Below are 27,673 nucleotides of genomic sequence, written 5' to 3'. Positions count from 1 at the left end.
GTTTAAAGAAGCGCGAGCAAACGTCTCACTTCAATAAACGGGTTAGTCAGAAGAAGATGAGCAGACGTCTTAAAGCTGAAGGAAGCGAACAAACAAAGTGGTCTAAAGAAGCGCCATTATATGCATTACTTTGGATAGATGTCTAATGCGATTAGATTCCTTGCTTCAACAGTCGTCTGAAAAGTGCTTTGCTTATCTACACAACTCATCAGCACAGTGGACAGTAGAGTTGGTTATAAGCAGACTTCCTAGTCATCTTATTACAACTACCACCAAGTATTCAATCAATAGAAAGTTGACACGTATCTACGAATCAGAGTTGACCATTGCCTACATCTCAACATCAAAGTACAACGTCAAATCCCTAAACTTATGAACGGCGGACCCATGTATCTATAGTACGGCGGATCCCCAATTTTTTAGATTTGAGGTACGGTGAATCTTTCCCGATTATTTCATAATCAAATATTCAGAAGTCGATTGTTGCTACACTTCTCTATAAAAGATCTTCAGAGTACAACGATGAATTCCCAGTTCTTCAGTTCACCAGTTCTCTAGTCTCAATTCTTAGACGATATACGATTAAGAATTTACATAGTAAACGAGATTTAAATTCTTACTCTCTCTCTCTCTAGCTGTAAAAGCATACATTGTATAAGTAGAGAGCATATTCTTGATGTAAGTTAAACAGAAAGTTGTATGTTTAACAGAGTGAGTGCTAGAAGTTTAGAACAAGCATTTGTTAAGTCCTGGGTTTCTAACTGGGTTTGTATAGGCTCTATATAAACCAATGTCTTCTAATGGAATCCTTCTGGAAATAGAAGAAGAGGTGGCGTAGGAATTTTATCTCCGAACATTCATAAAACTCTCGTGTCATTTACTTTCCACATCTTTACGTTGTGCATCCATAGCTTCAAATCTAGCAAGCATTCCGTACTTGAAACCGTTCAAGAGCTTGCGACATTTTTTGAATAATAGAAACATATTTTAAGTCCCAAGAGGATTAAAACCGAATTGAAAGTCAAGTTTAACTCAACAACATTCAACCCCTCTTCTGTTGTTGTATTCGATCCTAACAGAGTCCTCTTAAAAAATTCAACGACAATGGGTGTCCGTCCTATTTCACTCTCCTGTTGAAATAAATGATTTATCAAATTAGTAACATTCTTCATATTAAGTTATTTCAAATAATGTACATACCAAATCTTCATCCACATGTGAAAAAGGCTTACTGCGGAAATTTCAATTTATTCATGTTTTCAACATTTATACCACTGCTTTTCTACATTTAAAATAAAAAATGAAGTTAGACCTAGTGTCATCAGTTTTAATTTCAATTATGAAAACGTACCTTAAATTTATCATTGAAGTAATGGTGTCTACAAATGAACTCCCAATAGACTGGATCGTATCCCGGTGGGGGATTAGTCAGTATCGTTGCATTGTCTCCGTGATGAATTCGTATGTAATTTCTGTTCAGATCGGATGTAATTTGTTACCGAGAGATGTCCACAAATATATCGGTATTTACTAATTTTAAAAAGGGAAACACAGATATGTGGAAATATCTCGGTTTTGATAGATTATACCCCCAAAAAAGGAAAACACCAAGAGATATGTGTATATGTCTCGGTTTTTGACCTTATTACTATTACCGAGAGATATACACAAATCTCTCAGTTTTGACATATTATACACAAATTTTAAATAGGGAAACACCGAGAGATATGTGTATATCTCTCAGTTTTGACCTTAATAGATTACTATTACCAAGAGATACACACAAATCTCTCAGTTTTGACCTTAGATTTTTTTAACATTTTCATATCCTTAAAAATATAAACACATATATTCATCTAGTTTTAAAATTATACATAATCCCTACACATCCTTATAATCAAACTCTACACACATCCTAATTATAATCAAACACAAACATACATATACATACACTTTTTTATATAATCAATTATACAATCATATACATTTGTAAATTAAACACAATCCCTATACTTAAAAAATAACACACACTTGGATTAGCTTAACAATTTAGACAAGTTAATTAGAAAGTAAAACACCATTTAGACAAACTAATTAGAAAGTAAAGAAGAATGTTAGTACCAAAAGATGTTTTAAACATCTTTCGGTATTGAAGGGGAATATCGAGAGATGTAACCAATTCTCTCTGCATTTGACCCCGTGCTAAGTGTTTGGAAGAGGTCGATACCGAGAGATATGTGTAAATCTCTCGGTATTCCCCTTCAATAACGAAAGATATTTAAAACATATTTCGGTATCGACATTCTTTGTTTGTTTATCTAAATGGTGTTTCACTTTCGTAGTTTGAACAAACATTAATTTAACACATTGCATATCCTTAAAACATTACACAATGCTTACACATCCTTATAATAAAACTCTACACACATCCTAATTATCATCAAACACAAACATACATACATATACATTTTTTTATATAATCAAACACAATCATATATATACACTTATAAAATTAAGCACAATCCATATACTTAGAAAATAACATACACTTGATGTGCTTAGAAGTTTAGACAAACTAAGAAAGTGAAAACCATTTAGAAAAACAAACAAAGAAGGCCAATACTGAAATATGTTTAAAATATATTTCGTCATTACCCATCAATACCGAAAGATATTTAAAACATCTCTCGGTAATTCCCTTCAATACTGAAAGATATTTAAAACATATTTCGGTATCGGCATTCTTTGTTTGTTTATCTAAATGGTGTTTCACTTTCGTAGTTTGAACAAACATTAATTTAACACATTACATATCCTTAAAACATTACACAATCCTTACACATCCTTATAATAAAACTCTACACACATCCTAATTATCATCAAACACAAGCATACATACATATACATTTTTTTATATAATCACACACAAACATATATATATATATACACTTATAAAATTAAGCACAATCCATATACTTAGAATAACATACACTTGATGTGCTTAGAAGTTTAGACAAACTAAGAAAGTGAAAACCATTTAGAAAAACAAACAAAGAAGGCCAATACTAAAGATGTTTAAAATGTCTTTTGGCATTACCCATCAATACCGAAAGATATTTAAAACATCTCTCGGTATTGGCCTTCTTTAGTTGCTTTTTTCACTTTCTTAGCATTAATTTAACACATTTCATATCCTTAAAACATTAAACACATTCATCTAGATTTAAAATTATGCACAATCCCTACACATCTTATAATCAAACACTACACACATCATAATTATCATCAAACACAAACATACATATACACACTTCTTTATATAATCAAACACAATATTCATATACACTTATAAAATTAAACACAGTCCATATACTTAGAAGATAACACACACTTGATGTGTTTAGGAGTTTTTTTTTGGGAAAAACGACTTAGCGTCATTTCATTAAAAATTCCCAAAAACGGGAAAAAAAACCACGAGTTTAAGAGATCATTCTAGACAGGCCTTGAATGATTTTGAAGTCGTAACATTCTGAATAAAAGCTAAAAAGCTAAAAACGTAAATGAATTATTTGTTTAGAATGCTTTCAATTCTAGTGAGTTTAAAAAACGGTAAATTCCAGTTCCTACAGATATTCCAGTTCTGCTTTGTGCTTGGAATTCTTCTCCACGTTCCCGTGAGGGCGCTACAATCCGATACAATATCTTTCCATAACTCGTCAATGCTCCTGCGGGTTCTGTCATATACCCTTGCATTCCGTTCTTGCCAAATGTTATACACCATTGCTCCAAAGCCACACTTGAACACGCTTGTTACAAATCTATTTCCCTTGGCTTTGAGTAGTGTTGCTTCTTTGATTTCATTCAATTCGCTCGGGAAATTGGTCAGCTCCAGGCTTTTATAGAATCTGTCCCAAAGCTCCGAAGCAATACAGCAGCTCCCGAATAGGTGATCTATGGTTTTTTTATTTCCTATACATAGAAGACAGCTCGCGTCCGGGATGCTCATATACTTACTGATACGATCACGAGTGCTGAGTCTTTCCCAGAAGGCGAGTCATAGAATGAGCTGGTGTCGAGGGATAATCTTCGTTGACCATACAAGAGGAGCCCATTCTACTTTCTGCGCTTTTTCCCGGATTACCTCCCATATTTTCTTCAATGCCAGCTTCCCATTGTCCTCAGCTTTCCATTCATAAATATTCGGTCTGTCGTGTAGTTGTATGTTACTTATATGATCAAGTATCCTCTTTCCTTCTGGAATTCTTCTCAAGAGCTAGTTCCAATTCCCGTCTTTGATGTCTCTGATTTTCGCTTTTGCGCAGTCCCTTCTGATACGAGTATTTTGAAACTCCTCCTTGTCGATGATAGGCTGGTTTTCAAACCAAGGGTCATGCCAGAATAGAGTGCATTTCCCGTCCCCTAGTCGGATGTCATAAAGATCTGTAATATCGCTTCTTAGTTTAAGAATCTTTTTTAGAGACTAGCTCATACCTTCGTGAATTTTGCAGGTCCAGATGCTGGTTTCGTGTTTTATAAACCTCGTATGCACCCATTTGATTCATAGTGACTCCTGATTGTGCTCCAAAGCCCACAGATGCTTGAAGGTTAGAGCCTTGTTCCACTCGATACAGTTCTTCAAGTCGATGCCTCCCTCGTCCTTCGGTTTGCAGAGAGCGGTCCATTTGACTTTCTTTCCTCCTCTTCCACTACTACCCTAGATAAAGCTAATGCTTGAAATATAGGCAAGACTCATCGGGTTGCACATGCGTGGTGGAACATTCTTGAGATTCACCCAGATTTGTTCAAGTTCAGGCGGTCTATGATTAGTATTAAGTTCCTCGCTCCACTTGTACAACTTGAATCTTTTTCCCCTGATAAAAGTATATTCGCTCTCTATGATCGACTTTATTTCACTTCAATTCCTGAAGGATAGAAAGTAGAATCCGTGATCATTGATTGTGATCCTCTCTAGACCAGAGGATTCCCACTGACCCATCAACGTTCTTTTAACCTCAGAAAATGGTGCCTTCATGTTGCCCATAAAATGACCAACTATGACAAACTCCCATGCCTTGACACATTTTTCTTTAATTTCTAGTGGGAGCTCAAACCGGTGCGGATGATCAAGTGTAATTACCTTTGGGAATAAAGTGTCTATCTGGAATTTTCCCTTTTCTGGATCGCTCATGGCATTTCCAATCCACATCTTTCCTTCTTGCCAGGTTTTGTTTGGGTTGCTCATGATTGTGTACACCTTTGTTTTATTACATTTCGAAATTTCTTTCATGGCGTCAACCGTCCACTTGATCACTTCATCATATTGGTCTTTGTTGAAGAGATTCCAATTCTTTAGATAGTGACGATTGAACTGAGTATTCAACTGATCATTTCTTTCTTGGGGCATCGTAATCTCTTGTTTATTAATTTGGAAAAATAGCTTCTTCATCTGGTTTCTCAGTCCTGCCAAATTTGCTATTTCGTTTTTCCTCATTGACCACGTTGGACCAGCAGTAGGATCCTTGTTATCAGCCTGAGTATTTTCTTTGCCAGGAATTGCAGCAGTAGGAGGAGCTGAGGAGATGACTGTTTCAGGGATGCTATCTTTCCTGACTTGTTTGTTCTTTTCGGCCCATCTAACCCTTATATTTCCCACAAAACCGTTGCCTTCAATTGTTCCGATCTTCTTTAGAATATCCCCTTTAGTGTTCTTCTCTTGTGTATCAGTTTTCCTCTTTTGAATGCTATCAATTGGCATTTCAGGATCCCGATTAACGAGTGGAGAAAACGCACCCAGGTTCAATATCTTAGGGTTAGCCTCGGGTATCACAGTTTCCTTGGGATTTACTTCAGTATTCTTCTTAGAACTTGAGTTATTTGCTTTCATGTTTTTCCTTTCTTTGATTTTCGATTCATTTTTACCCTTCTTAGCTGTTTTAGAATTATTCGATCCGGTTTCTTGATCGATCTTTTCAATTTCATCACTTATTTTGGAAGAATTATGCCTCTTTGCTTTTGGTTTGATCTTTGTTGCCGATATCTTCTTCATGGACTTATGATATTCGAGGTCGCATATTATTGTTTCATCATAGTCAGTGCTATCGTCTGATTCCAAATCAACATCTATGCTTTGGTTCTTTTGATTCGACCGGTGGCTCATAGCTTTGTTAGTAGATTTATTATCTTGGCGATTAGGACCGGTAGAAGGTGGATATGTGATGTTAGGACCGGCATTTAAAGAGATAAGACCGGCATTAGAAGAGCTAGGACTGACATTAGAAGAGCTAGGACTGGCATTAGAAGATCTAGGACCAGTATTTGAAGAGCTATGACCGGCGTTTGAAGAGCTAGGACCGGCATTTGAAGAGCTATGACCGGCATTTGAAGAGATATGACAAATGCCATGAGTGATTTTAGTGTGTCCAGGATCGGCGTGTTCAGGATCAATGACTTAAATATTCATGTTATCCACCCTTGTTAAACCCAACTTTTTTGCAACCAAATTATCTTTTTCAGACCCAGCCAAGAGAAAACCGTTGGCTAACCCCATATTAGACCCGGCCAAACGAAAACCGTTGGCTAACCCCTCATTAGACCCAGCCAAGCGAAAACCGTTGGCTAATTCTTCCAATTTCATACATTCTTCACCTCTTATACCCTGACTTATATTCTGACCCAACTTATTTATAGCTTCCATGAGATCCATACCTAGACCCAGATTGTCATTCATGATGTCATCAATCAACGAATCAATATAATTTCTAGCTAAGCTTTCACCATTGGCTATACCAATCAAGTTCAGTTCATCATCCTTTAGATTTTTATTATTAGGCTTTTCTAATTGAGCTGAATTTATTTCCATGAATAGCTCTAACTCAGATCCAATTTCTTCAGTGTTTCCAGATTCTGTTAGACTATGTCCTTTAACAGTTTCAGCTAGATGTGCAGGCTGTTTAGAAGATCCTGCAATTTTAGCCTCAGTTTCAGAATCCTGGGCGCATTTAGTGTCTTCTGTCTAACCTTTTTCAAGCCTAGTACATAGTTTGGATATCTGACTTTCCATTTGATCCTTAGCAGGACAGGTAGACTTAGCATTCTGATTATTAATGGAACCCGAGACTTTTAGATTTGCAAGATTTCTCATTGTAGAACAAGACTCTGAAATTATATCCTTCTTTGGACCTAATGGACTCTGAGCAGCTGATATCTCCAACCCTGTAGAGGCAATTTCAAAATGATCTATTTTGCCCAGTTTAGCATCCTCTCTAGCAGGACCGGTAAAATTTGTTTTCTGATCTTTCTCTGCACCTGAATTACCCAAACTGTCATGTTTTCCTGATTCTGAAACTGACCCCGACCTTGTAATATTCTTTGAACCTATTAATTCTCGATCAACAGTCTTATTCAGCTCTGTCATACTTACCTAAATAGGAACACCAGTACCAACTTCAGTAGGATCATTCAAAACAGACATAAATCTCAGCATAATGTTTTCACCCGATTCAGAAACAGACCCCAATTTTGAGCTTTCAATAGGACCTAATAAACCTGTACAATTTATGTCATTTTCCTGCATTACCTTAGAGCCTTTTTGACAGATTATCTCCAACATTGGGACCGAATTTTCAGCACAAGTGACCCGATTGTCATCAATTTCAACAAGACAAGATTTCAAATCCAATTTCCCAACAGAATGACCGATCAGGTCTAGGGTACCAACCAGCGACTCTAACGGTCCATTCTGTGCAGCAAGTCCAGTAACAACAGAATTTTCTGGAATTAAAGTCCTATCATTTCTATATGTAGTACTGTCTTTTCCTATCAATTCAATCTTATCATTTCTATTACGAACATGCATATTGTTACAGTATGAATCCCCAATAAAACTATTCTCATGTAATTCATCAGTATGTGGAAAAGAACTCATACCCGATATTGTATTTGGCATAGAATCAATAGGCGCATTTTCTCCGTTGTTTAGGACTTCATCCATGATTTCTGGCTTCTGCTTCCTGGGATTGTTAAGAGACCTACGAGTTCGTCTATCAGACCTAGCCTTGCTGCTTGTCGACGGCCCCTTCAGCACCTTCTTAGGATCATTAGGGCGGACTTGAAGGACGCCCTTGCCCGAGTAACTACACTGGACGGGCGCGTACCAGTCATTGGAAAGATCAAGCGCAAACTGCCTAATCTTCAAAGGAGCCACAGAGGTTGGAATTCTGCAGCAAAGGGTGGGCGCAAACAGCACGATTGGAAACCAATCGCACCGGAACAAGGGCTTGAAAATAATTGCTCAAACAAGAAAGGGTTTAAGCAATTTTGGAACGGTCTCTAGCTACGAAAGCTTTCTCCAGACCGAACACTTGATTCAAACGGCGATAAAGAAGTTCAATGGAGACCTACCCGCGCCTCGCGGTGTGGTTTGATGTCCCGACCGAGGTCCGAACTAACCTGTAAACGAAAAGTGAGAAGAGGAGGGCGACCGACGCCGATTTGACGTCAAGTCTCTGCAGAAGAGGGTTTGACGAAATGCTCCGGTCAACGGTAAGAGAAGATGACCGCGACCGTTCCTTGCACAACAGAACACGTTCCAGAGAGCGCACGACAACCGATCGAAGGTGCTGGAGGATGGCGGCCGACTTCCGATGTAGAAGCGCGGTCGCGGCGAGAATCCGTGTCGTTTGTGTTGTTCGTGCCGATCGTGCCGAATGTGCCGATCGTGCCGATCGTGCCGATTGTGTCGATCGTGCCGAAAACGACCTAAATATCCGATCTAGAAACTATAATCGTGATTTCTCCTGATTCCTCCGTTCAAATTGAAATTCCTTCGGTCAGATTGTAGGGGGGAAAGAGACGCACCTGCTGGAGAAATTTGAGATCATTCCGACGTCAAAAGCTCCGGCGGCGTTGATGTGTCGGTCGTGCCCGATGTGAGAAAAAAAATCTCCAGAGAAAATTTCTCTCTCTAAGTGCGTTTTGTAAAATGAGTTCTTTCGTGTTTAGGAGTTTAGACAAACTAAGAAAGTGAAAACCAATTAGAAGTGAAGGTCAATACCGAAAGATTTGCCAAATCTTTCATTTTTTATGGGAATGCCGAGAGATATAGATAAATCTCTCGGTAATGACCTTAAATACAGATTTTGGGGGAAGAGTCAATACCGAAAGATGTATATACATCTTTCGGTATTGGCCTCTTCCAACACTTAGAATTATTTTTGTGTTTTGGGGGAAAAACCAATACCGAAAGATGTATATACATCTTTCGGTATTGGCCTCTTCCAACACTTAGAATTATTTTTGTGTTTTTTAGAAAAGGTCAATACCGAAAGATGTATATAAATCTTTTGGTACTTCCTATTCCAACACTTAGAATTATTTTTCGTTTTGGGGAAGAGGTTAATACCGAAAGATGTACATGCATCTCTCGGTAAAAATTCATATCAACGAAAAGGTTTAAAAACTTTTCAAAATAAATTTTTTATTAACGAAATGTTTCTTTCTATTGGAACTTTTACCGATATATATATATATATATATATATATATATATATATATATATATATATATATATGGATAAAGATTACATTTTTACTTTAAGATACAATATAAGAAAAACTGAAAAAGGGAACAGTATGGGAATAAATGATACCAGGACCAATAGCAAGGTTTTGTTCGCCTTGCAACAAAGAAAGTTTGATGGACAATACTTTCAACTTATTAATGATTAAGAACAAGAGAAAAACATGTTTGGCATTATTAAATATGCAACAATAATAATACTTCAAGGCTACGTTTGGTTTTGTTCGCCTTGCAAGAAAGAAAGTTAGATGGACAATACTTTCAACTTATTAATGATTAAGAACAAGAGAAAAACGTGTTTGGCATTATTAAATATGCAACAACTACTACGTTTGGTTGGTGGTACAATCCTGAAAATAAAGTATACTTATATTTACAGTAAACTAAAAAGGATTGTTTGGTTGATGTATATTTACAATAATAATTACATATAATTTATACCTTATAAAGGGTATAACATAATACCTACACAAGTTACAAGAATCCAAGCAATTATCAAACTTAATATATTCTTCTTTTATCTCTAATTTATAAAATTATTAAAAATTTAATTTTTTTATTATATTTTAAAATATAGTAATAATAATAAATTATATCTAAATATTAATTTAAATTTAACAATGTTTTATTTTCAAATTTAAATAATAATAATAATAATAAATACACAATTAATTATTTTTATTTTATTTTTTAATTTATATATATTTTATGTCTGTAAACAAAAAATTATATTATTTTAAGCATACAAAATTTTAATGTAATAATTTTTGTACATAATTAAATATAATTATTATTTTAAAAAATAATAATTTTAATTAAAAAATAATAATTATATATAAAATTAATTTATAATAAAATTTTATTGCATTATTAATAAAAAATATTTATAATTAATTATATAAATTACTGATATTATTATTATTATTTATTAATACAACTTATATCTATATAATTTATTTCTGAACTTAATCTATAATTATAATATTCTAATTTCAAATTTTATTTTAATAAAATTATTATTATTATTAAATTTTATTTTATACAAATAATTAATATTATTCAATATACAAATATTTATAATAATACATAAATTTTAAAATTAAATATAATATATAAATAAATTTATTTTTATAATTATATAAGTTAAATTATAAGGAATTATATATAAAAGAATGTAAATCATATAATAATATTTTTTATTTTAAAAATATATTTATACAATAATTATATATTATTTTTTTATAAAAATTCAATCTAATTAATAATATAAATTACTTATATTAAACATTAAAATAATAATTAAAAATAAGTTTAAAAAATATAAGATTAAAATAATTTTTATATTTTTTAATACTTTTTTATATCACCAACCAAACAAACATAAAATAATAAAACATATATAATTTATATAAATTTTTTTACTTCAAATCAAATAATTTATATAATTTATACCCCTCGTCTCATCATACAATTTTGGAATATTTGTAGTGAGATTTTTAGTTGATATTCCTGACACAGAACAATTGAAATATTTATCATGCAATTCTATCGAAGAAACACGAATATTAGCAATCAAAGCATAAAATGCATCCAACTATAGCAAGAAAATAAAATTCACAACTCACAATTTTGTAGCACTTGAAAGCATACAAATTATTGAAGAATAAGGTCGACGATGAATAATTTTAACAAGATTTTCCTTTCTTAAACCTTAAATCCTCGTATTCTCAATGCGCGTAACAAGATTTTCCTTTCTTAAACCTTAAATCCTCGTATTCTCAATGCGCAAAGTTTTGAACCACACGCTAGACTTTTGCAATGTAACATTGATTTCATAAGTGAACCTTTTTTATATACATTATCAAATAATATTATGTCAATATTTATGTAATCTTTGTAAATTTCTCTTTGTGGGAGAGCCTAGCATTGCTTCTTTTTCTATCATTTAAGAAATAATAGGATAATTTAGTACAAAATTAGGAGAAATTGAGATTTATCTAGTGAAAATAGGATCTTGAGTATGTACCAACACCTCCGTTGGCTTTGGTTTCGAGTTTTTTTTATGACATATTATATTTATATTTTATTTAGTATTAAAGTAATATATATAAAATATAAGTACAGACTCTCAACATAAACTATTAGCTATAACTATAATTATTTCTAACCAAAAGCTATAACTGAAATATATATATTAATCAGGTTATTAATTAAACTAGATATAATTATTTAAGAAAGAAAACAATAAATCTACTAAAACTATATTAACTAAATATTGTAACTAGTAACTAGATTATATATATACTAATTATATTAACAAAATTAGAGATTGTTAATAATAGAAAAATATAGGTTCGATTTTACTTAAAACGCCTAAATAAAAAATCATTGTTACTTAAAAAAATAAAAAATAAAAATAAATCTATTGAAACTTATTAATAGATGATACATTAAAATTGTTTTTCTAGACACTATGCTATCTTTTAACAATAAAAATTATAAAGGTGAAAGAATTAAAATTTCTAAAAAAAAAATGAACGATTACGTTTAGGAGTCTTAAAGATAAAAATTACTCTTATTTAAAAAGAATGATTTTGAAAAAATTAAGCCCTTAACATAGTTGTTATGAAAAGTAATAAATTATCAAAAAAAAAAAAATGGTACTCTTCTCAATAAGGAATGAGATTGTAAATGTACTCACCGAGAAATTTGACGTCATTGGATCTTTATAAATATTTTTCTCTTTATTTGTTAGATATTTCTTTTGAAAACCAACTATTTACATTGAAATACAATCTTATGGAAGAAAGCAAATATTTATACTAGTCATGACAATAATTGTCATAAATGAATTAAGTGGAATGGAAGATAGGAGAATTCTTGGAAAATTTATATATAGATTTAGTAAGATGAAAATGAAAGGCAATAATATGTCAATCGAAAGTGGTTTGGCCTACAAAATTATTTCTTAGACAACAATTTATTTATTTTACTTAATTTCAACTTTATGTAAAGTCTTTGAAGGTTTCTAGAGGCTAGCTAGTATTTATTTTATATATATTTCATGATAGATAATTTTAATTGATATATATCTTTAGTAAAATGAAAGGCATAAATGTCAATGGAAAGTGGTTTGGTTCACAAAATTATTTCAATACAACAATTTACTTTTTTACTTATTTTTTATTTCACGAAGTTCACTCATTCATATATAATTGAGAATGTTAATTGCTTGGTTTTAATTAATGAGATGAAACCTCAAATAACTTTTTTGCTTGTCCATTCTCTTATTCCATTTAGAAAAGAGTGAATAAATGCATGCATTATAGGCACCGTGTTATAATGACAAAAAAAAACAAGAAAGTACATGTATAATCAGTGTCGTTCCGAAATTAGGCTGTCACAGTCTGAAAACGAGAATTTTGACAGATAAAAGAAATAATAAAAAGAATAAGTTTTTGATGAAGTTAGAACTCATAGTAAATAATAATCTTATGTACTATAATAATCTTATGTTTTCAACATAAACCATACCATTAGGCTAGATCTATTAATGTTTAAAAAATATTAAAACTATTTTATTGATTTTATTAAATGGGTTGTTCTGATTTAACTTCAAAATAACTTAAAATTCAAGATAATTTCGTTATTCAAAAATAGGATAGAATGGAAAATTTAAAGAAAAATAAGAAAGAGAAAAAATCAAAATTTTAAATATTTATAAAGATTTCTCTCTCCTACAATAGGATCTGCAAAAATTATTATGATTTTGTCATAAAAAGGGTTAGTCTAAACTATTTAGATAACTACAATTTTAAGATGAGTGATAGGGAGAGGGAATTTGAAGGATAGAATGAGAGAAAGAATGATTTGACATTACCTCATGGGTTAGCAAAAAGGGAAAATGAGAGAAAAGAGAGAAGAGAGAGAAATTATTTGATTTTTTCAGCCAGTCATATTGCGCCACGTCATTCCCTCTCTTATTTTCTCACCCAAATTTTCTTTCCCAATCATTTTTCAAATTTTAACCCACCACATAAGAGATTAATATGAAATTAAGGAATGCGTTCTCTAAAGATACAGATTTAGAAAGTTTTTATTTAATATCTATCCTTTCTTTTCTAGAATTTGTTCTAGAATTTGGAGGTAAGAAAATCTTGAATCTTTCCTAGAACTAAAAGAATAATGAAAAATTAGAGAGAAATCATCTTTTTAAGTCTTATTCGATGTAGGTTATTTTAATAATTCAAACAAAATTAAACATTATTTCATTTATTTCTAATTTATCAAATCATTCCATTCAATAAACTTTTTTAAATTAATACATTTTAATTTATTTTATCAAAAATAATTATTATTTCCTTAAAATTATCATCAATCATAATTTTTTTTCCCTCTAAATTATTCAAATAACCCAAATATGAACAAGCTACCCTATCTTGTATCAATCTATTTGGAAGGCATATCAAAATTGGTAAACTAAAATATGTGTTCAAATTTGTTTTGAATGGTTGTTTGTTTTTTTCTTACATGACATGTTTGTAGTGTTTGAAGCAAAGCATTTTATATTTCAAATTCAATTATAAATTCTCTTTCAAAATTATTAATAAAAATATCAATGCTTTCTTTAAAAAATATTATTAAAATAAACTAACACAAAAAATAACCCACCTTCCTCCATCCTCCCTAAGAATATTTTGATTTAACAAATGAGTACAAAATTGTTCATCTAATCAACAATTTATTTTATTTATCCAAACTAGACGTGACAATATTAAAAAATAACTTGGATAAGGGAAATATTGACATCCTTACATATTTAGATCTTATCTACTTTCTTTAAAAGAAGATAACAAATACTATCTAGAGAGCAATTTTCCAATGAATAATATTATCCACTCTTATTCAAGCTTCCTTCTTGTTGTAACAATTGGATCAATTCTTTGCATTCTATTATTTTCTCCAATATCATCACCTAACATAATTGAGCTACCTCATCCTTCTCCTCTTCCTCCAAATAATCGATTGCATGTAATTAACGTCTTATTACATATGTTTATATTCCGAGAAAGATATTGAAATGAGAATCTTATATGTTCTAATTTTTTACCCATTTTCGAACACGTAGAGATTGACGAAAGTTGGCGGAGAGTTGAGACAACCTGAAGATGTATGTGTGGACAAAGAAGGGACAATTTATGCTGCAACAAGAGATGGTTGGATTAAGAAATTTAATAAAGAAGATGATTCATGGGAGAATTGGAAGAAATTTGAGACTAATGGTTTACTTGGAATAACTGCCACAAGAGATGGAAGCATTATTGCATGTGATGTTCATAAGGTTTTAATTATGGAATCATAAATCATAATATTTTGTTTATTTTGATGATTTAATTTATATCAAGTTTTTTTTAATGATATTACATCTTGTGTAGGGTTTGGTTAAGTTTGATGAAGACGGTGTGAGTGTTCTAACATCGCAAGTTAATGGAACCAAAATAAAGTGAGAAAACCCAAAATATTTCTTTTTTTTGTCTCGACCTCCTTCGAATTGGTAGGATCTATATATATTACGTGATTGGTCAAAAAAATAGGTTTGCGGACGATGTGATCGAGGCATCGGATGGTAGCTTATACTTTAGTGTGGCAAGTACCAAATATAGCCTCCATAATTGGCACTTGGATATGCTTGAAGCTAAACCACACGGGCAACTACTAAAGTATGATCCTTCAATAGACGAGACCTCTATAGTGATAGATGGCCTTGGATTTGCAAATGGTGTCGCGTTGTCTGCAAACGAAGACTTTCTCGTCGTTTGCGAAACTTGGAAGTAAGCAAATTTGTCTTGGTTTGCATAGATTCTTATCTAATAAGTTCAAAATTATTGATTTAATAAATTCAAGGGTCTATGACTCTATTTGAATAAAAAATAATCTTCATTGATTTGATTATTAGATTTAGGTGTCTCAAATATTGGTTGAAAGGCAATGAGATAGGGAAAATAGAGGTGTTTGTGGATAACCTTCCTGGTGGACCTGATAATATCAATCTTGCCCCTGATGGTTCATTTTGGATTGCTATTTTAGAGGTTTTTTTACTTATTTTTATATAAATGTCAATAGATTAAGTATGTGAAATCTCAATGTGACATTTTATTTTTCTTTGGCCCAGTTGATATCTCCTAGATATGAATTTGTGCACACTTCTAAGACAGCCAAACATATCCTAGCCATATTTCCTTCGTTATTTGCGAGAGTTACAGGGTTACATAAAAAGGCTATGGTGATTCATGTCACAGAGGATGGGAAGATAATCGACAGATTTGATGATCCCGATGGAACGAGTATCTCCTTTCTCACTTCAGCTGTTGAATTTGATAATCATCTTTACTTGGGAAGTTTGAATTCTAATTTTGTCGGAAAATTATCCCTAAATATCATCCAAGAAGCATAACATGTAATGGTTATTATACTTGTTTTTTACATTGAACAATAAAGTTTTGGATCGTGCATGACCAAAGTTCTATTTGAGTCAAGTACGACCCATGTATAATGCTATTTGGGTGAGGTTGCCATGTTGGGCATGATATGTTAAAAGTGACCTAAAAAATTTATCAGTATGTGAGAAGATGAATGTTTATGCCTTCTTAGATTGATTTTTCATTTGTTAAAAATAGACTAATAAAAAGTCTAAAATGAACCAAGCTAGAATGTCTCTGTGCAGCGAAACCAGAAACCCTTCCGTGAAGCAGAGACAGAGCCAGTTTTTACTTAGCCATTCCTGGGAGTCGCAAAATTAGGTCCCAAATAAGGAAACCATGCTCATTGCCATACTTATATATATTTAAGGCTTATTTGAAGTGATTTATTTGATTAACCTCACATCATTAAACCAATCAAAATAACTTTTCCATCATTTTTTTTTATAAAGTTCCAATATACCAAATCCATAATCTAGTTTAATACATTTATCCCAATTAATATAGCAATCTTATATTTATTTTTCAATCAAATCATTTAAATCATCAACTAAAATAGCATAATACCTATTATATATTTTGACCCAAATAACACACATCTATAACCCAAACCAAACAAATTTAAAAAAACCCCAAATAATTCATAACCGAACAAGGCTCTAATAACTTTAGCATTTATTCAAATAGCTAAAAATGCACACTTCTAGTTCTACAATGTAAGGGACAAGCCAACAACAATGAGCATAAAGGAAGAAAAAGAACATTAAGGGAGTGTTTGATTGGGCAATAAAGCATAATAAGTAGATTGAACCTTTTTAGTCTCGCTCGCTTATGGAGACCAACTGTTCATCGATCTCTTCGGTCGATAGTACTCTGAAATGGGGATTGTCTTTGCTCACAACTCCTACCTGCCCATAAATCAAGCATTGGTCCATTGAGAAAAACTAAAACTGCAACTTTTAGAAATCCTAAATAAAATAAAGTACCTCAATTTCAGTAGCTTTGAAATCCTCCTGTAAAACGGATTGCAGGGCCGAGATAGCAGTCTATATAAATATTAAATCACACATTAGTGATTTTTCCCTGATCTCATCTAACTCAAATTTAATTTGACATACATCATAAATAAAACTAGATTTGTTTGAAATGATGAAATTTACATTAAAACTAAGTTTAGAAAAATAGAGATAACTCGTAACATAGTGATAGAATGCAAGAACTCATGTTCATAGAGTTTATGGGTTCGAGTTTTCACAAATAAGGAAAAAATGAAAGAAGCTTGTATTACAACTTAAAAAAACAGCTACAAATTTATACCAAAAATACACAAGACTGGAATATTTTCTAGTAAAAATTTGTGAATCAAATTCCAATCAAAAGTTTATTTGCTTTCCAACCGTACTTCTTTTACCAATAGAAAAATAAATTTGCACCAAAAAGTTTAGTTTAGATAAATCACTCTTTCCAAATAATTTCAATTGGTTAAGTTGAACCAACACAATTAGAATTTCTAGGCAACAACTATACAACAAGTCACATTTTATATATAAAATGTTTTTACATGTTATTGATCTTAACCATATAACCAACTACACTTTTATATCAAATGGTTATGTACCTATTTCTCAAAATAAATTAATAAACCCAGATTCACTAAAAATGGCTTGCCGTCTTTACAAACTACAAAAGTGCATTAATTTTTCCTTGGGACGCTACAGTTGAACCAAAATGAGTTTATGCATTCAGTTTTATCAAATAAACCCTTCAAACTAAAAAGGGAGCGCTACAGTTTAACCGTGACGAGTTTATTCTTAAGAATGTTATACGACTCTCATCAACCGAAAACGAAAAGACGAGAAGAATCTGAAATCTAGGCTACAATTTGGCAGCTGATGAGTTGCCCATGTCAAGAAATGGAAGAAGCTGGAATACCTGAATAGTTTCTTCATAGGAGTAAGCAGGGCCATTCTTTAGTTTCTTCTCTAAGAAATTAATAGCTTCTTGTTCTTTCAGCCCAGCACTTGTGGCCTGAAAAGGGTTTCATAGCTGTAAAACCCCATGTTTCATATAAACTTGCTACTATTCTATTTTATTATTATTTTTAAAAAATATGTAACTTGGGAAGTTTGTAGATATCTGTAACACAAATTTTAGAGCCCTTGCCAAGCCCAATCAGATACTGCCTCCGCCCAGAAGAGCTATATCTGACGGAATCACATCCTAATCCACACTCATATAAGAAAACTAAATGAATTGGTTTTTCTAGTGAAGCCAATGCCAACAAATCTTTGGGAAATGATATGTCCCTTCCACCCATCTTGGAAAATTACTAGAATTAAAAAAAATGAATTTGACAATGAAGAAAGAAAAGAAGCGAAGGTTAAGATACCTTGTGACCAAAAAAATGACCAGCAGGATCACACTTGAAGAGTTGGGGGCCCTTTTCATCATCAACTCCCAATACCATTGCAACTTCATAATCATTAAGAAAGTATAACCGTTAATAGGAGAAACTCAAAATTTCTAGGAAAGCAATGAAATTCCACTTCTCATTTGGATACATAAAACTGATATTTGGAAAGGACCAGGGGCATGCCTACTCCAAGAGGTCTCATATAAGCATGTTGAGTATAAACTTGTGACTTGTCTGCAATCCTGAAAGAAATTTCTTATCAAAATAGGTTTTCATATTTTTAAAAGAAGCTTAATTTGTTTTTTGAACTTGCATCTAAACCTCGATTTGCTTCATGAACTTGTAAAAATAACTAAGTTACACCTCAGTTAGAAAGAGGATAAAAGCTCTGAGGACAATGATTGGAATTAAGGAGCAGAAACAATTGTGTAAATGATTTATGAAAAACGAGCACTTGAAATGAGCTTCTCTCCTAATTTTTATCTTAGAAGACAATAATGAACCACATAGTATATGCCTTCCTCTGAAGTGAATGCAAGTTGGAAAGACAAACCAATGCTACAATTAATGAGAAAAAAACACTAATTTTATTACCATCTAGCCAAGACATCTACAGGCATCTCATATCCATACTTGAAACGAAACTCAGCAGCTTGATTTCGTGCTTGTTGTACCAATGACCTGGCATCAGCTGGTATTACAGAACAAAAATCATTAAAAAAAATCTTACAAAATCAAGGCTACATCACAGACAGCCACCATTTGCAAACACTTTATTTATGTTTCTGAATCTGCATGCATCTATGTACATAAACATTTGGAGACTAAAATTAGTTAAAAGACATTCAATATTTTATTTTGTTTCTAAATCCGGAGGCAGACAGAGAAACAAATTCAAAAAGTAATCCCAAATGGGGCCAATAAATGAAATGTGAACTATACACCTCGTAGAGGCAAAAGAACCAATCAATGAAAACAGGTGATTAGATTGAGATTTTGATGACTTTACATTCTCATTTGTGCCTGATGAACTACTTTTGTCTTTTATTCTGTTTGCATTTATGGTTACTGTTTATGACAGTTTTATCTTTGAGTGAATGGTTTTTGTTTAGCGTGTTAGATTTCCTTTGCTCCCCTTCATTTTTCTTTTGAATTCTTACTTGTAGAGTGATCATGAGCTGTAATTGGTTGTACTTAATTTTGAAATAAACATGATCTTTGTGTTTAGGGTAGATTCTGATGAATTACACTTTGAAAAGAAATACAAATTTGTAGGGCATTAAGTATAATTACACCAAACTAACCCTCAATGATCAGGCCTTAACCTTTTGCAACACAGTATGAGAACATCATTCTCTAGAGCCAATAAATCATTTTTTCATATTTCAAATGTAGGAAGCTAGCATGATAGCCCATAGCCATGACTTTCACTCTCATTTAAGGCGTTCAAGTGAGAATCGAACCGTGATAATTAGTCTCTTAACCACTCTAGCCAATTGAGCTACTTAGTGGGTTAATAAACCCTATTTCTATTTCTACATAAATCAATAGGTTCAAACCCATATCCTACATGATTCAATTGCATGAAAGACTAGGCGAAACTGAGAAAATAATAACCTGTCATTCCCGTGGCCAGCAGTCCAAGGCACTTAGTAATGGGAAAGAGATGAGAGACACTTGTCTGATCCAGAAGCTTGTCCTGCAAAAGTTCCGGTTAACCAAAAGAAAACCCTAGATTTGGAAACTGAGAAAGACATCTAATAAATTTACTGCACTAACCGGAACTTTCTTCTGAGTGACAACGCAGACCGAATCTTTTCCGCGAACACCAATCGAGGTTATTCCGGACGATTTCACCGCCTTGAAAGCATATTCTGGAAAATGATAAATCAAATGAGAAATGAAAGGACTGAAAGGAATAGCAATTGAATGGAGAATATAGGGAGAAAACGGAGCTGCTTACCAACTTGAAAAAGGCGACCTTCAGGTGAGAAGATCGTGATGTGGCGATCGTAGCCCGCTCCACTTCCTCGGCTCATATCGAAAGACGTCTGTGAGAGAGATAGAGAGAGAGATTGAGCACACTCAAATATGGAGGAAAACGGGAATGGGAAACTCTTTCTTTGCCCAGCGAACAAGAAACTGTTTAATAGTTGGAAAACAATAGTTTAGGAGTAAATTTCAATATTGACAAATAGTTCGAGGGCTAATTTAAAAACTTAATTCTTTTTATCGGGAAATTTGAGGAGATGATCCTCCAGATGAGCCTAATTACGGATTGTGCGGGCTCATAATTTTAATAGCGCTGGTGACCTTTTTTTTTAATGACAATTATACCCTTGCGTAACGCAACTGGAGTTGCGTAACGCAACCGATTTTTTTTATTTTTAATTTTTAATTTTTTTAATTTTTTCAATTTTTTTTTTCGTCTCGCGGTTGCGTGACGCAACTGGGGTTGCGTGACGCAACTGGAGTTGCGTGACTGGGGTTGCGTGACGCAACTGGAGTTGCGTGACTGGGGTTGCGTGACGCAACGGGGTTGCGTGACGCGATTGCGTGACGCAACGGGGTTGCGTGACGCGATTGCGTGACGCAACGGGGTTGCGTGACGCAACTGGGGCATTTTCGTCTAAAAAATTTCATAATTAAAATTTTTTAAAAAATAAAAAAATAAAAAATTGTGTCACGCAATCTGAGGATGTGTGACGCAATAGGGACATTTTCGTTAGAAAAAAAGGTCACCAACGCTATTAAAATTACCAGCGCTATTAAAATTATGGGCTCGCACCAACCATAACTATCTGTAACTAGGCCCATCTGAGGGTCATTTCCTCAAATTTCCCCTTTTTATCTTTCTCATTTCCTGGATGGAGAAAATCCTTCTGCCCTAATGTTTCTAGGGTTTCATTCATTTGGCATCCGGCGATGAACTTGCGAATTGTGTATCTTTAGAACTAAAGACGCTTGCTTTCTTCAGTTCAGTCTTCAAATCTGGTTAGCATCTCCCTCCTATTTTTCGGGTTTATGCATATGAACTAGATTTTAAAATGGCGGCGATGTTTCATTTAGTTAGCAAGAGGTTGCATCATTTCCTCAAACCTATTTCCGCTTCAACTACGAATCATGTCTATTTGTTTTCGTCTTCATGCGTAAACTCCACCCATTTATCCGATGAACATCCCCCACTCATGAACCTCTTTAAATCCCATGGATTAACTCATACGCACATTAAAAATCTAATTACTGATCATCCCGGCATTCTTCAAGCCGATTTAGAGAATACCCTTAAGCCGAATATAGAATTACTTTCTTCCCTAGGGATTTCTCACTTAAATCTCGAGAAAGTTATCAGCTTAAGACCACGAATTCTTTTCGTTGATATCCTGCAAGTTGTTGAACTCTTCAGGGCTTATTGTTTCAGTGATAATCAGATTTCTACTATTATAATGAAGTATCCTGTTCTATTGACATACAAGCCAGGGAAATACTTGAAACCTAAATTGGATTACCTAATTTCAATTGGTTTGTCTTCTGAAGATATCAGTAGATTAGTTCTTGCAGAGCCTACTATCTTAACAAGAAGCCTTGAGAATCAGTTGATGCCGTCTGTTGAGGTCATTAGGAGAGTGGTTGGATCCGAATCTAGAGTCCTTAAAGCGATAAAATCGTGTCATCGTTTGTTGGGTTATAACCTTGAGAAAGTTCTAGAAGGGAACATAACTATCTTGACAAATCATGGTGTTCCTAGATCGATAGTTGATAAACTGTTCTATATTCACATGAACACTCTTTTGAATAGTAACGGTAGACTTACAAAAGTGGTGGTTAGAGTTTCTGATTTGGGTATTAGTCCGAAGACAAACACTTTCATTTTAGCCACTCGGGTTTTGTCATCCATAAGCGATTCTGTGTGGGAAAGGAAGAAAGATGTTTATTCTAGTTTTGGTTTGTCTGAAGAGAACCTCATCACCCTTTTCAAAGTGCTTCCTTCTTGTATGCTGATATCGGAGAAGAAAATCAACAAGATGATGAATTTCTTGTTGAATGAGATGAAATGTACGTTTCCTTGCATTCTCAAGCAGCCTCTTGTACTGTTGCATAGTTTCGAGAAGAGGATTCTTCCAAGGTGGTCGGTTTTGAGGGTATTAATATCGAAAGATGTCATTAAGAAAGATATTAGTTTGTTGTATGCGATGAGAATTAGCGAGAAGAGGTTTTTCGAGAAGTTTGTGGTGAAGTATGAGAAGGTTCGAGGCGAAAAGGTAGCTTTGCAAAGTTAAAATTTGAGCTCCATTTGTGGAGAGGTTTTCATATTTAGTAATAACAAGGGCTATTGAGAAAGCAACCTTTAGACATTTTATTTTTTTTTTTGTATTTGATTCAATGTATTTTAAGGCACTTTTTTTGTGGGTCTTCTTTATTCTTAAACTAAAACTACTTTCTTACCAATGTTGACTAAATATTAAAATGTTTATAGTTATATTTATATTGGTTATATTAAAAGTGCCGCGTTAAGATTCTCCTACAAAGACATGCTCCTCTTATAGGGAAGTTTTGTGTTCAGTGTTTATTTGGTGAGTTTCAATGGGAGAAGTTATAATCATGTTCATTGAGCTCGATGACTTGGATAATTCCCTTCCCTCAATCCCTCTAGAATTGCTTATTGAGCTCTTATTAGACATGACAGATCAGTGAATTGAAGTAAGAGATCTCTAAATAACAATTCTAACTACAAGTAGCATAATTTCACATACAGTTTTTTCACATACCTGTAAGAGATCTCTAAATAACAATTCTAACTACAAGTAGCATAATTTCACGTACCTTTTTTAGGGATGACAATGAGCATCTGAACGTGTTAAATATTAATATTAAAATATATATATTTTTAAAATTTAAAATGATTTTTTAAATTTCACATCCTTATAAATTTATAATAAATATATTATTTATCTTACCTATACTCACATTCCACTACAACATTATTTTAATTTATATTCAAGTTAAACAATCTTTCAATATTCTCAATATATATATTTTTTTTAATCTTCAATATGTAATAACAACAAAGTTATTATATTTTTTTAACTTTTACACCAACATAATTATACAATGCAAATAAGTAATATTTTTCATTTCTGTTTTTAATATTTAGTATATTTAAAAAATAATAAATTTAAATTTATATTTTAATCGAGTAATGGGGTACTCGTTGGGATGTGATACAAATTGAAATATCCCTTAGAATCGAGTAATAAATTAAAAATCGGATTCGAGGATGTGTATTTCACTACCCGGCAAGTAAAATACCTGTTGTCATTTCTACATATGCTCTACTAACATTTTGCATTATTTTACTTAGGTAGGCTTGCTTTCATGGTTTGAAATGTTGAAACTTAGACTTTCAAGATTGGTTATCGTTCGATAGACATTTGGACAAATAAATTTGAACAACCATTTAATCTTCTTATATATAAAAAATTTGAACAACCATTTAATCTTCTTATATATCATGTCATGATTCACATTTACCAACATCGAGAAGAAGAGGAATTTTCTACTACTCACTCCTTCATTATTCATGAAATTTGTATCATAATTATCTAGTTTCCCTTCAAGTCTATATGAAACTACATGAAAAATGAGTCTGAAAAGCTTGGCATTTTATTATTATTGGTAAAGGAAAAGATAGATAAAATTGTCAGATTATAACAACATGATACTAATGTAAATACAAACATGAAACATCCATCTCATCAATCTCATTCAATCATCCAAAGTGAGAAAACCGATTAGTGATTCGTGTTGTGGGAAATGAGAAACGAGGTATGAACGTTTAGCCATCTCAAAATCGTCAAATTGAAAGGCGGGTGCACAAGTGCAGCCTACCAAAGAGAAATGGCTATCATCATCATCATTCCCTCTTGGTGGATTTTTGACAACTAACTTATTGTCATCTGAGAGGTTGAAATCCAGCAATGGGAAACAACCAAACCAGACATTTGGTGGAACTGTATATTGAAGTTGTTGATTGTCTATGAGAGGATTTGAACCTAAGCATGTCAGCTTCAAGCTTCCATCTTCTTCATTCAATTCCACAACCTAAAAACAAATATGCTTTTAAAAGAAGAATTCATTCAAATATAAAAAAGAAAAAAAATCACACAAAAACCCTAATCAAGAACCCATTTAACATCGAAACCAAATGACTCTCGAGTCTCGTCAGATACCCGGACATTAATAACACAAACCCATTTAATCAAATCCAATAGTAGCTAGAATCAACCTCTCAGCGAATGATTCATTTTCAAGGGCATTACCAAAATAATGTTAAGCCCTTTGTCAAAAATAATATGAATATCATGGTCACTGGTAGGTGGGATTTCCATTGAGATTAGCATGTTAAAGTTCCCAACCTAATCCTAAACATATATCTCTTGTTCCTCTAAATCATTGAAAGTCACTTCGAAATGTGGAACATCCATCCAATCTCTAAGGACCTCCTTTCTCTAAGGACCTCCTTTCGGATATGGTAAAAAGGGGAAACCCTTGATGGATCCGAAAAATGTTTCACAATTCAACAAGGGTAAGGCAAAGGTTATTTGTTTTCTTACCATAAGAGGTTCTCCCATGTAGAAATGCCAAGTTTCGGCAGATGGAATACGATGAAGATGTGAAAAGCTTCCAGAAGGAACTAAGAAATAGATGGATGTGCTTATAGGGCGATCAACCTTGTCTACAAATAAAAATAAGAATTAACAATATGGACAAAATATTTCACCCAAAAAGTGCAAATTCATCCAAATCTGTTTAGGCAACCACTGTTTCAAGCTGTTGGTTCATAACATGTCTAGTATCATTCTCATAAGAAACCATATCTAGTGTAGAAGTTCTTCAATAAATTGATGATTTCTCAGTAAAATCACTCTTTATACAAATGGGATATAGAATACCCATTTTAAAACCGCAGGTTGAAAAATTGCACATTGAGAAATCAAGATCTCAATTCTCAACAGAAAAAACACAACTTAAATTTTTTTTTTTAAATTTCATTAAAATTGCAGACAACACAAAGATTTCATCATATCTACATGAATAAGTACAACCAATACCCTGCAATATCTCAAACCTAAGGATCTAGTCTTCACTCCCAAATGAAACCCCAAGATCAAGAAAACAACAGTTCATCAAATGCAAAAAAAGAATCTCTTCAAAAGATGCAGGTCACCTCTAATAATCAGTAACAAAAAAAAAACATATCTAGTGCAGCTGTTCTTTTTGTTCTTCAATAAATATTGATGATTTCTCAGTGAAACACAACATTTTTTTTTATCCAATTATAGACCATATACAGATTAGGCAAGCAACATGGGTATAAGCACTAAGATGTAACTATAACCCATTAGTCTCAAACTTATAAGGAGTCTAGATTTGATGTGATTTCACTTATAAGGTAGAATGAAAAATCAAATCAAATGTGTGCAGTAATATAGAACAAAGGAAAGACCCAGATCCAAGAAATAATAATGAGTATAAATACATGGAGAAATTCAATTGAACGCCATCGGGAGGGAAGGAGAAATGAAAGAAGAAAGCTTACATCGGGAGGGAAGGATAGATTTAGAGAGGACTACGGAAGCATCCCTGAAGGTCTCAGAGTAAAAACCACCTTCTGGATGGGGTTTCAGGTTCAGTTTCGCAACAATTTCAGAAGCTGACGGCGACGACATCTTCTTTCCCGGCCGGTAGAGAGATTCACTTCTCAGTTCTCACTTCACAAATGTATAATTGGATCTGTTTCTATTTCTATATCTATATATAATCGATAATAAGGGTTTGAATAAAACTAAACTTCAATGCTCTTGTCCTCTTAGAAAAATAATTAAAAACTTTTAAAATGTTGAATTTTTGTTCTGATTTATTTTAAGCATAAAAGGGTCTTCAATTATGTTTTGACTACTAAAATTTGATTCATTTTGGTTTCTTTATTATTGTTTCCTATTGTTTTGGTTGGCCCGAATAATATTTAGATTCAAATTTGGGTGTTTACACTAAATAAGATTCGAACTTTGAGTTGAGCTATTTAAGACTCGAACTTTGAGTGGAATTATTTTAGATTCGAACTATCAAATATTTTATTATTTGTGATTTTTTTTATGGAACAAACATTTATTCGGTGTATACAACTATTGGAAAGTCACAATTGAGACACAAATTAAAGCCATTTACATCTATTAGAAAGTCACAAGACAAAAATGAAGGCGTTCACCAATTGATCACCCAACTTTGGGTCCAAAAGTCTTTCACAAGAAGAGCAGTTGAGGTGGACTCAGGCTTTGTCATATCTTCTAGAGATATGTAAAAGGTATTTTTTATAATATATTATTATAAAATATATATTTTATCTTATAATATATATTATTATTTATTTATTTTCTTACACTAAATTAACTTTTTCTCTTTATATTATATAACTTTTTATATCTCTATATTATAAGATAATATATTATTTATTTCTCTTTTCATATTATATAATATAATAATATGTTAGATAAATTAGACCGGTTAAAATAAGAACTTAACAAAAACAAATTTCCTGTGCAGAAACGGTCAAGAACATTGAACGGTCAAGAATTTGACCGGTCAAGAATCCAACCGATCAAAGAATCTAACCGGTTAGAAGAAGAAGCAAAGGATGTATCCAAAACCGGAAAGCTATCCGGTTAACCTGAAGCTATGAACAACTGGTAGACATCCTAAACCGAAATTCATCCAACCGGAAAACCGATGAAGAGACTACTTAGAGAAAGAAGCAAGAATATCAAACTAAGTACATCTTACAAATCGGTGCAAACAGATACTTTGAGTATCTGCGGAAGATGATACCAAAGGAACAGACTGTGACATTGCCATATCCATACAAGTCCGATGATACTCTGCAGGCTGTAGAAGATTGTCTGAAGAGATCTTTTTACTCTAAGATAAATCAGAGGCGCAACCTTCCAGGTGCAGGCAACTGTCCAACCGACAGTTGCTATATTAAGTAAAAGACAAACCTAGCCGGTTTGACCTATGCCTTGGAAGCTCAAACCGCCAGTTCTGCAACACTGAACCTCTACTCAACCAATTAGATTCAAGGATTACCCTGAAGGTATCCGTTGAAGAAATGTGACCGTTGGCACATTTCACCTATAAAAGAAGGAGC

At 32.9% G+C, this 27,673-nt stretch overlaps 4 protein-coding genes across 4 annotated transcripts; 2 read left to right on the top strand and 2 right to left on the bottom strand.

Annotated features, from left to right (window-relative positions):
* Positions 1-14,438: 14,438 nt before the first annotated feature.
* LOC124911830 (protein STRICTOSIDINE SYNTHASE-LIKE 4-like) lies at positions 14,439-16,152 on the top strand. The gene is made up of 6 exons (XM_047452354.1): positions 14,439-14,607; positions 14,705-14,917; positions 15,012-15,079; positions 15,171-15,407; positions 15,533-15,665; positions 15,749-16,152. Exons 1-6 carry the CDS (start codon positions 14,458-14,460, stop codon positions 16,028-16,030), a joined length of 1,083 nt encoding a protein of 360 aa, XP_047308310.1. The 5' UTR covers positions 14,439-14,457; the 3' UTR covers positions 16,031-16,152.
* A 505-nt stretch (positions 16,153-16,657) lies between these two features.
* LOC124911267 (proteasome subunit alpha type-6-like) lies at positions 16,658-20,595 on the bottom strand. Its single transcript, XM_047451723.1, has 9 exons — positions 20,432-20,595; positions 20,248-20,342; positions 20,086-20,167; positions 19,063-19,159; positions 18,652-18,710; positions 18,445-18,527; positions 17,988-18,083; positions 17,042-17,101; positions 16,658-16,963 (listed from the first exon to the last, which is right to left on the bottom strand). The coding sequence occupies exons 1-9, from the start codon at positions 20,505-20,507 to the stop codon at positions 16,871-16,873; spliced, it is 741 nt and encodes a 246-aa protein (XP_047307679.1). The 5' UTR covers positions 20,508-20,595; the 3' UTR covers positions 16,658-16,870.
* A 710-nt stretch (positions 20,596-21,305) lies between these two features.
* On the top strand, positions 21,306-22,872 carry LOC124911266 (transcription termination factor MTERF4, chloroplastic-like). The gene has a single exon (XM_047451722.1). It carries the CDS (start codon positions 21,516-21,518, stop codon positions 22,746-22,748), a length of 1,233 nt encoding a protein of 410 aa, XP_047307678.1. The 5' UTR covers positions 21,306-21,515; the 3' UTR covers positions 22,749-22,872.
* Positions 22,873-24,110: 1,238 nt separating this feature from the next.
* On the bottom strand, positions 24,111-26,266 carry LOC124911268. Its single transcript, XM_047451724.1, has 3 exons — positions 26,069-26,266; positions 25,083-25,204; positions 24,111-24,570 (listed from the first exon to the last, which is right to left on the bottom strand). The coding sequence occupies exons 1-3, from the start codon at positions 26,196-26,198 to the stop codon at positions 24,235-24,237; spliced, it is 588 nt and encodes a 195-aa protein (XP_047307680.1). The 5' UTR covers positions 26,199-26,266; the 3' UTR covers positions 24,111-24,234.
* Between the last annotated feature and the right edge of the window lie 1,407 nt (positions 26,267-27,673).

The sequence above is a fragment of the Impatiens glandulifera genome, chromosome 8 (genome assembly GCF_907164915.1).
Source record: "Impatiens glandulifera chromosome 8, dImpGla2.1, whole genome shotgun sequence".
NCBI classification, from domain to species: Eukaryota; Viridiplantae; Streptophyta; class Magnoliopsida; order Ericales; family Balsaminaceae; genus Impatiens; species Impatiens glandulifera.
This window is presented reverse-complemented; position numbering and strand designations above follow the sequence as displayed.